Source organism: Poecilia reticulata, chromosome 22 (assembly GCF_904066995.2).
Source record: "Poecilia reticulata chromosome 22, P_reticulata-male-v2, whole genome shotgun sequence".
NCBI lineage: Eukaryota > Metazoa > Chordata > Actinopteri > Cyprinodontiformes > Poeciliidae > Poecilia > Poecilia reticulata.
Window position 1 is genome coordinate 19,855,950 of NC_088851.1, and position 11,229 is coordinate 19,867,178.

General features: G+C 42.9%; 1 protein-coding gene across 3 annotated transcripts in view; it reads right to left on the minus strand.

The window, feature by feature from the left end:
- Positions 1-9,631, minus strand: part of tmem260 (transmembrane protein 260) — a 34,141-nt gene extending 24,510 nt beyond the window's left edge. The window contains exons 1-2 of one of the 3 annotated variants that reach the window (XM_008400195.3): positions 9,473-9,631; positions 380-411 (exon numbers count right to left, since the gene is read on the minus strand). Coding sequence is in view for 2 of the 3 variants with exons in the window: in XM_008400194.3 (XP_008398416.1) it covers positions 380-411; positions 7,642-7,750 (141 nt within the window). In the remaining variant the exon portion in view is untranslated. Of the gene's footprint in view, positions 1-379; positions 412-7,641; positions 8,043-9,472 lie in introns of those variants that run through there. The other 2 variants (XM_008400194.3, XM_081603075.1) reach the window with 2 other exon arrangements.
- Positions 9,632-11,229: the final 1,598 nt, after the last annotated feature.

The following is an 11,229-nucleotide window of genomic DNA, read 5'->3' on the forward strand; positions in this document are numbered from 1 at the left end:
CTAAAAGGATCACAGCGGCGTAATAAACTTTATTAAATAATAAAACTTATTATAACTGTTAACCCGATTTAGTTCATTCTTTGCGGCTTACACACACACACAAAAAAGAGGGGTGGATATAATAAGCCTTATACCGTACATAAGGCAAAGCCTACAAAAGCCATCGCCTTACCATTGACTTTAATTGGATTTGAAAAACGGGTTGCAAATTATAGCATTCTCTACTTGCAACTTAGTAAAATAAGTGTATAGAAAAGCAGGGGGAAAACCTGTGGACTGAAAGTAAATTAATCTGCTTTCTGCCCATGCTTAATTAAACTTCCCTAATGCTTATAAGAGTTAATGAGTGAATTGATTAAACAATACGGCTAATACTTACCCCCAGCTCACATGCGGTGGTGATCAGCTCTCCTGTGGAAGGGAGAAGGGAAGGAAATTAATGTAAACCCAATAATTATTATTAAGAGACAAGTCTGCTCCCAAAGTTTTCCCAAATCAAATACTTGCACTGGGGTTTTGCATTAATTTGCCAGGATCAAAACCTGCAAATCTTCCCAGTGTGACATTTCCTAAGCGGCACGCTCATTCTCTTCATCTTCCGCGTCTCCCCTGATGCCACCCTCCCTTCTTCTGCACACACACACGCAGATATAAACACACGCACAAACCATGAGACTCCCTCTCCAATGCCCTGTCACACAAAGACACATATATGCAGATCTGAGAATAATGCTTCCACTTCCATCCTCCCCGTGCATCAGGGTCCCTTCCCTTCTTCCTTTCTTTCACCGTTCAATGTGCCTCTCTGCCGCTCCCACACTCCCAGTGTCTTAGTGTCTCCTTTAGTCCGTTGGGCACAAACAGAAAAGGCTACGTCGGTGACAGTCACAGAATGAGGTAAGCTTTAAAAAAAAAAAGAGCCGGCTGCGCAGTTTTCTGACAAGCTCTGTGTGAGGCGCCGCACAAAGTGAAAAGAAAACCCCTAAAAGCTATTTGAGGCAGCTTTAATGTATCTGGGCGCAAACCCATTTGTGCCAGAATACACCCAGAGCGTTTCAAATTATACTGATTTTTCACCCAATGTTTGCATCTCCCACTCATGGAAATTGAAATTTGGTTCAGATTAAATGACATTGATAAATGCTGGGGGGATCAAGATGGCTCCCTCTACTGGTGCTCCGGGGGAAGTCCTCTTCTCGTCATATTTATCCAGTGAAAACATGCAATGACGTTTACTCAAGATTTAGGAGTCAAACTAGTTCTCAAACATACCGTACCAACAGAGAAATGTAAAACCACAAACGTCAATGTATTATTATTGGAATTTTATGTGACAGACCAGCACTAAGTAGTCCGTAACTGAGGTGGAAGGACAACTATACATGTTATTTTTGGAGGGGTTAAATAAAAATGTGAAAAGTGTGGCGTGCCTATGTATTCAGCATATAAGCAGACAGAAACCACCTAGTTAGAAAATAAAGTCTGCCTGTGAGTAATGTTTAGCACAAAGGCGGTTTTGGCAGTTCCTGAATCAACCACCCACTCCCAAAACATGGTGGTGGCAGCGTCATGCTGTAGGAATGATTTTCTTTAGCAGAAAGAGAAGATGTTAAAAATTGAAGGGAACTAACATTGCAAACTGAACCTCATAAAATAAATACTGCTCTAAGAAAGGAAAATTATGCACCACCCAGGAAGGCTTCCCAAGAACAAGCTGCACAACTTTACAGCTCAACAGTAAAATGTTTGCATTCATTCATATTTTGAAATGTAAACACAGAATTTATTGTTGTTTTTATGAAACCTTAGTGGAAAAAAGTTTTTAAAAAAAAGTCAGTTTTTTAGATTTGGAAAAAATATCAATTTGAGTTTTTCCTTTTTAATTACAAGAAGAATCAAAAACAATTATTTTCCTCACATGAAAGATAATAGTTGTGTATAATCTCTAAATCTGCGATTTAAACTCGTCTCCAGCTATTTGCCATGAAGAATGTGCAAAAATGTCAGTGTCTAAATGTCCATCAACACCTTTTCTGATTTTTATTTATGAAAAATATTCCAAACCATCCAGAATCTTCCTTTCACTTTGCAATTATTTAAAATCACACCAAACCACATTGGAGTTTGTGGTTGTAACATGACACAATGAGAAAAAGTTCAAGGGGTAGAAATACTTTTTGCAAGGCGCCATAAAAACATAAATGGTTATTTCAAATGCAAGCCGTTGTAAGTGTGTTTACATATCACAAATAAACATATGCAGAGCAACAACATCGTCCACAACAGACCTCCATTTTAGAGCAGAATGGCTGAATTTCAGATGGCACTGGCTGCTTCACATATTTTGCAACCCTGTCGATACAGCGAATTACGATGCCTAAAATTCTGCCACACGAGGAGCCCAAACACTTATCAGTCTAATGGACCATGAAGTCAGAACTCCTCCACCTGCACGGCTTAAATGTTTTTACAGCTCAGTTTCACCTGGCATCAGCCGCCAGCTACCAGCCATCATTCCACATCACACTTTCTCATCCTTCATCAGTTTCTCAATTTCACTCATTTTCCCGCAGTAGTGGCACACTTTTACCCCATTCAGCACAGAAACTAGCACTAAGCCAAAACATTCATCTCAGTGCCACAGAGATGCGGTTCTGCAGCCCCAGTACTAAAAAGGGAAAATATTGACTCTACAGGGATGCAGCACGGGTGCCAAAAGTCTTTGTGATTGTGGAGCATGGGCACCCACATCAGTCTTCTCATAATCCCCATCATTTCCACACTTCACATTCCTAGACAACAGCGTACCCACGGGGCTGCGCTCAAGCCTCTCCAGGGCACATCACACCTAAAGAGATTAGGACACAGAGACGGAGACCTGGAGAATTCGGAAGGGTGTTCAGCTGGCACTATCAGAGCGGGCATCCTGCACCGTCCCTAAACACTGTGGAGAAGGGGCTGGCCGTTTTTTCAAAGACCCTGCTAGACAGCAGCACAACCAGCAGGGCTACTCAGCGCTCCAATTGCCCGCTCCTCTCCTCAGCTCTTTTTTATGTGGTCGAGCTTTCCTTATCCTTTCATTCTCGAGAAACGCTTTCCCTTCTGCAGCTGAGCAGTGCACACCTAACAAGTAGAGCCTTCACGCCTCCAAGTCCACATTTATAAGTTTGTAACCTTGCTATCACTTCTAAGTAAATTAATTGTATGAGGCATTACCTCAAATAAAATCCATTTTAGGAATGGTAGACAAAAAAAACTGGACTTTACCTTTAAAACATCCTGAGTGAGATGTAACAGAGTTGCAAATTAAATAAATATATTACCATTACAGAATGAGTCTCTGTTGATGTCACAGGTGTCATGTTTTAGCTGAAATATCTAGGTATAGTCACGTTAAATAGAAACTACATCATTTTTCATCAAATTTTCATTTTTCAATTTTATGATTTTACACATCAGGACATAGTAAAACTGATCTCACCTTAAGGTTTAAATCTAACCGCAAGTGTGTAAAATACACAGCAATTTCTAAATTGTATGAAACCAAAAGTAACAAGACAAGACCAGCTGTGTATGAAATAAACTAACTAATCCTTGCTACTTTTGTTGGATTTAAACCATAAACTAGCAATTATTCAGATACACTCAATTAATTCATCTTAATTTCACTAACCACCTGTAGGAAAGCAGGAGATTTGACACTTAGTCATTTTCTGCTGCAACACAATGCAAATGAGGAATGACACTAGCAATGACCCAAAAGAAGCAACAGTTTCTGCACCAACCAAAGAGAAATCACAGAAAACTCAAGTACTCTCTGTCAGGCTGCACAGTTAGCATGTAACTGATGTTACACAGTTAGCATGTAAAATGTTAAAGTTCATGCAAAAAACACAAAAAAAAATCCTGATTATTATTAAAAATCATGGGATGAAGCCATGAAAGTAATGAACAGAATTTGTGACAAAGGGCAGCCTTGGCGGAGCCGACTTATTGCCGGCAATGCGTCACTGAGGAGCTTTTTGACCACCTCGGCGACCTCGTCCCCAGAGACTGGAGAGCCCAACCCAGAGTCCCCAGGCTCAGCTTCCTCAACAGAAGGCATGTTGGTGGGATTGAGGAGGTCTTCGAAGTATTCTGCCCACCGGCCGACACCATCCCCACTATAAACAGTGTTGGTGCTGCACTGCTTCGCCCTCCTGAGACGCCGGATGGTGAACCAGAATCGCCTTGAAGCCGTACCCGAGCCGCATGCCGCTTCGCCCGCCGGTACCCATCAGCTGCGTCTGGAGTCCCACAGGCCAAAAAGGCCCCATAGGACTCCTTCAGCTTGACAGCGTCCCTCACCAAAAGCGTCCACCAACAGGTTCGAGGGTTGCCGCCGCGACAGGCACCAACAACCTTGTGGCCGCAGCTCCATTAAGCCACCTCGGCAATGGAGGTACGGAACATGGTTCACTCAGACTCAATGTCCCCGAACTTCCCCGGAACGTGTTCGAAGTTCTGCCGGAGATGGGAGTTAAAGCTCCGTCAGACGTTCCCAGCAGACCCTCACTACACGTTTGGGCCTGCCAGGTCTGACTGGCTTCCTCCCCCACCACCGGAGCAAACTCACCACCAGGTAGTGGTCAGTGGACAGCTCCGCACATCTCTTCACCCAAGTGTCCAAGACATACGGCCGCAGATCAGATGAAACTATGACAAAATCGATCATCAAGCTGCGGCCTAGGGTGTCCTGGTGCCAAGTGCAAATATGGACACCCTTATGCTTGAACATGGTGTTCGTGATGGACAATCCGTGACGAGCACAGAAGTCCACAACAGACCACCAATCGAGTTCAGATCGGGGGGGCCATTCCTCCCAACCACGCCCCTCCAGGTCTCACCGTCATTGCCCACGTGAGGGCAATGACGGTCCGGGCGAGGGAACGCTAGATCCAAAGTTCGTCTCCATCATAAGGGGTCTTCGGGCTGCGCTTTGTCTGGTTCCTCACCTAGGACCTGTGTACCTTGGGTGACCTTACCAGGGGCATAAAGCCCCAGACAGCATAGCTCCTAGGATCATTGGGACACTCAAACCCCTCCACCACGATAAGGTGGCAGCCCAAGGAGGAGACAGTATGGACAGAATTTCTAGGCGCAGCCGAGGTGTTGAGGGGATACGTTTTGGTGGCCTTAGGATCACAACTCTGCTTTTTGCGGATGATGTGGTCCTGTTGACTTCATCAGACCGTGATCTGCAGCTCTCACTGGAGCGGTTCGCGGCAGAGTGTGAAGCGGCCGGGAGGAGGCTCAGTGCCTCCAAATCCAAGGCCATGGTCTTGAGCCGGAAAAGGGCAGAGTGCCTTCTCCGGGTCAGGGGGGTCGTCCTGCCTCAAGTGGAGGAGTTTAAGCATCTGGGAATCTTGTTCACAAATGAGGGAAGAAGGGAGCAGGAGAACGACAGGCTGATTGGGGCAGCGTCTGCCGGGAAGCGGGCGCTGTACCGGTCCGTCGTGGTGAAGAGAGACATGAGTCAAAAAGCGAAGCTCTCGATCTACGTTCCCACCCTCATCTGTGGTCATGACCGAAAGAACAAGATCACGGATACAAACAGCCGAAATGGGTTTCCTCCGCAGGGCGGCTGGACTCTCCCTTAGAGATAGGGTGAGAAGCTTGGTCATCCGGGAGGGACTCAGAGTAGAGCCGCTGCTCCTCCACGTTGAGAGGAGCAGGTTGAGGTGGCTCGGGCATCTGGTAAGGATGCCTCCTGGACGCCTCACTGGTGAGGTGTTTCGGGCACGTCCCACCGGGAGGAGGCCTCGGGGGAGACCCAGGACACACTGGAGGGACAATGTCTCTCGGCTGGCCTGGGAATGCCTTGAGGTTCCCCCGGAGGAGCTGGAAGAAGTGGCTGGGGAGAGGGAAGTCTGGGCCTCCCTTCTGAAGCTGCTGCCCCCACGACCCGACCCCAGGTAAGCGGCAGAAAATGAATGAATGAATGAATGAATGAATGAATGGATGGATGGATGGATGAATGGATGGATGGATGGATGGATGGATGGATGGATGGATGGATGGATGGATGGATGGATGGATGGATGGATGGATGGATGGATGGATGGATGGATGGATGGATGGATGGATGGGATAGAGCCACTTTCCTCTAAAAACAATATGGCAGCATGTCCATCCATCCATCCATCTTCTTTACACCCTTGTCCCTAGTGGGGTTAGGAGGGTTCGGCTGGTGCCTATCTCCAGCTAACGTTCCGGGTGATAGGCGGGGTCACCCTGTACAGGTCGCCAGTCTGTCACATGGAAACACAGAGACAGACAGGCAAACAACCATGCAAACACACTCACACCTAGGGAGAATTTGAACCTGATAGTCATGTTTTTGGACTGTGGGAGGAAGCCAGAGTACCCGGAGAAAACCCATCATGCACAGGGAGAACATGTAAACTCCATGCAGAAAGACACCAGGCCGGGAATCAAACCCAGAACCTTCTTATTGCAAGGCTCTACCAACTGTGCCACTGTGCAGCCCATCAAAACTACATTCCTCCTCAAAACTACATGTTTGCTCAAAATGCGCATCACCACATTTGAGAGAAAGTGCAAACCCATAACAGCAGGATAGCTGAAGTTTGATCCAAACATGGTCAAAACAGGACAATGATTCCCAAAGCAGCAGCACATTTGTCTTTGCACCAGCCTGGTTGCACCATACCCACAAAAAATTATTTCATTTGCTGTTATGGGTCGCAGCTTCAAGAATTTCTGTAGCTAATGTAAAGTATATATAAAAAAGAATGTCACTGGTCTACTTTTTTTATTGTATTTGTAATACAGCAGATGCTTACTGTTCTAGATTAGGCTCAACAATGCAATGCTTAATTTACCTAGAGATAAGTAAAAATTTATGTATGCTTTTATGTTCAAAAATATATTCTACAATAATGAACCTGATCTATTGGATGAATAAAAGGACTATTACATGGCTTACTTTGTTTACTTGGCTTTTATTTTGTTTATAACACTAAATATCAACATATTGACTAAATATTTTCTGTTGAATTAACATTTTATAACTTCTTAATATTGTTTTACGATCAGCAATTGTTTTGACCTTTTGGTCACAATTTTCAAGTTTCACTATAGACAAAATGTACTTTTCTAAACAGTGCATCTGCCTTATATTTTGAACCATTAAACTATTTGTTTTGATATACAACTCTTAAACATTTCACATACAACTCTTTTAATATAACATAATGCTGTAAAATCTGAAAGAGAATTTTATTGTATCTTAACCTAACAGTACTTTAATTTTTTTCTAATGTAATTATCAGACATAAATAAAACGATTTTAACACTTTATTTAAAGTGTTTTTATAGATAAAATAAATATAGATTTATTTTATCTATAAAAAAAATCTTAGTGTCAGTATCATACTGGAAAACTGGCATTTTCTGTATAACTGTAGATTAACAAGTTTAGTTTAGAGAGCTTTATGATAGACCTATTATTTGAACGAATGTACCTGCAGCACCATGGACAGCGCCATCTCAACAAAACGCAGCTCTATTGGCTGCCCCCGGAGAACAACAGCAAAGCCACGTGACCTCAGCAGCACGAGTTAGCCTGGTAGCACCAACCTGAGTCTCCTCCGGGTACAGTCCTCTGCACACAGGGTACATACACTGCCGTTACGAAGGCGACCGTAGTCCCGGTCAATATCCAGCCACCCTTCTGTTCCGCAAACATTTTTATGCGCTGTAAAATCCAGGAAGATGTCACCCGTGTGTTGCTTAGCTAGCAAGTAACACTTAGCATGCCTCCACATTTAGAGCCAAGCATTTTAGACTGAACTCTGAGCTATTTTGTGTTGTTAACTACACAACCACACACGGACAACGTGTACCTAAGTTTCTATTTTTTATACATAAATGGCTTTCGTCTTAAACGCATGATAATTAGCTAAGTTGAGGCGTTTTTGTTGCCTTGGATTTAACATCCGGGAGCTACACACGCCGTCTAAAAAACCTCGCGATATTACCGAACGGGAAGTAATGAAAGGAAAAGTTGTCAGAAAATCTGGAGATATAATCCTATCAGTGTTCGTGTGGCTCGAGAGACAGAAATAGCAGCTGTTACTGACTTTGACTTTACTTCCACTCATATGGAGAAAAACGGTCATGATCTGTGTTTATTTATGTTTACTTATTCCACGGTCTTTATACGAGACTCCAGAAGCAAAATGATTCTTCATGCGTTTAATGCAGTGCATAGATAATTGAAAGATGCCTCATCTGCAATGTTCCAGTTACATTTATCGTTTTAATTGTTTCAAAAGCACATCTGGCATGTTTAAATCCACACTTAAAGGCATCTTTACGAAACATTGTTGCTTAGTCTGAGCCAAAAATTACCTATTTATTTTTCAAAAAAGGTTCATTTCCATACATGTGCTGTTTAGATTTATCATAGGGGCATTTATGTATATTGAGTTCCCATTTGCACTCCTCATCAGTATCTTAGAGTGACTGTGCATGCAACACACAACTACCAGAATTTGGTACGCATGTTTGTGTTCATTGTGAGATGTCTTATGGACACAGTGCCTATGTTATGCGTACATACATTAAGCTCCAAGTCCAATAGCAAGTTGATTGTTGATGTTGTTAGTGTGCTTTTTCAAGTTTTGATACTGTTGGGGCATGTTTGTCAGACTATCCAAGTGTCCAATTTTCAACCAGCAAGTTATTGATTCTAGGTCAAATTTTAGAAGGTAGCCCTCTATAGTCATTGTTCAATCAAGTTTGAGCAATGCACTTGTATCTCTGACAGTAAAACAGGCCTATAACTAAAAGGTTTCTTCAGCAGGGCTGTAATGTGAGCTTAACAAAAGTATGGACTGAGAAGTTGCAGACAGAGTTAGAGATAAATGGCTGTTCCAAAATTAACAACTTTAAGCATAACTATTTGCATGGCAAGTCAAATATTTAATGAGGATTAATTTGATGAAGCAAAGATTTGACGTATTTGGCCACAATTGAAGTTCTTTCTGGAATATAAGTCCAGCCTAAAAACCAAAAATTCAGATTCATCATTAATAAACCAAAAATTAATGCAATATATGCGCGCACATGAGGAATCTATTCAAACATCTGACCAACACAGTATCACTGAAACATTTTGGTTAGTTTTACGTATTCAACAGCCTTTCTTGACCCACAAACTGTTTCAGAAACAAACATCACATATATTTAAATTTAACTCCATACATTTATTGCAGTTTTTTAAAATCTCACTTTTATTTACTTTTTTAAAGCTGCATCTTATTACAATTACTAATTTTCTTTTACACTACACCTGAAATGAGATACTTAGTGTCATAAGTGTCTCACAAGCGCCCATATTTCAGAGGTCAAGAGGTGACTGTACGTAAGAAATTGGCCTATTGAACTGATAATAATCCCGGCTCACCATAAATGAGTCTGATCCCCCAGTATGTTGAGCTCTCGATGAGGTGGAGTGGTGTCAGCACCTAACTAACTCTCCGATGGCTCTCTAATCCTCCTCTTCCTCTCGCCGCCACCCTCACTGTCTAATCAGCCTCCGACACATACACACACAGGCAATGCTCACATCCATCTGACACGCAGAAACCAAAGCACTCACCCTTCCTCAGACGGGGGGTTCGGTGGTGGCTCAGCCCTCTCTTCAGTGTGATGTCACTGCTAATCCACGCTCGGTTATCCGCCGGGCTGCAGCAGCGGCGGCAGAGGCACGTCAGGCAGAGATGGGTGGGGAGGTTAATAAAGCACGTCATAAAGACTTCTATTTTCATTTCCTACATCATATGCATTAATGCTCAATAGAGGGCTAATATAGACACAAACGTGGAGTTCTGATAGCAGAGATAAAACACATTCAACGAGGCCTGTAGCTCCAATTCAAGGCGCAGAGGAATCATTAGAGTCTGCTGGATTAAATCCACCCCCACCCCCTTGCATCCACAACATGCAAGGCCTTTTTTATTGACAGCTTGTCCAAAGAGAGGAATTACCCAAACAGTTGAAACTCTCATTCCATATGGCACCACACTATTAACATTAAGAGCAACTGTGCTAAATTCATTATCTTTTCAGATTGTGTGCGAGGTGTATGACAATGTATGTGTGTGTTTGCATGACAGTGTGTGTGATTAGAGAGTTGTAATGTTCCAGCTCTGGGGATTTATTGCATAAGATAAGAAAGGGCATTAATAGTAAATCGTGATGGTCCAGTGGAGCAAAACTGTTGGAGAGGAAATGCCGCCTTTGTCGAGACCTTTCTGCACCATCAACCAACATGTCGTTTTGTGATTTTTTTATTTTTTTTGCTAATGTCAGAAACAGCGGAGGGATGCATGAGCAAGTGGCTTACGAGGCAACCGAGTGAAATTCCATCTATTTGGTTCTGTATTTTCCCCTACTTACCCCATATCTGTTTTAATCTTACCTTAAGCATCCTTGAAATGAGGTGTAATCCAGTTAAGCCCTTTTGAATCTGCTTCAGAGCCATTTTACACCCATTCATCACCCCGCAAACATTCTCTGCTAAACACATGCTCTGGGTCCACGAGCCAAAATGTTCGTACTGGAGACACCAAAAGATTAAAACGCTGCACTATTTGTGAGTGCAAAAAGCCAACCAAACACTTTAAACCATGCAGCTGAGATTTGTCTCATTAGGGTGACAGTGAATAAGCACAACAATTACTCATCACCTACAGTATAGAAGGATATACTATAATGGATATGATTGGTGGGTACAAAAAATAATGTAAATCCCAAATATTTGTGTTTCCAATTGCTAAATTTCAACCATGTGAGTTTTTTGAGGGCTAATTGATGCTCCTGCCCTCATTAAAAATCAAAATAGTAATACATTTTCGAAAAACTGAGTTTGGAAGATGTTTGAACGTCTTACAGAGCAGTCTTCAGTCTGTATCTGAAAATTTAAAGCATTTGACACAACTGCAAACCTACCGAGACACTGTCGTCCGCCTAAACTTACAGGCTGGGTAAGAAATAAATACACGGTGATCCCTGGAGCGAAATCTGGAACAGGCTGCAAAACTCTTGAGTTTGGAGAGAAGGTACATCTTCCAGTAAGATAATAACTAGAGGTGTGCCGATCGATCGGCCACCGATCTTAATCGGCCGATTTCCATGAAAAAGTGTATGATCGGTGATCGC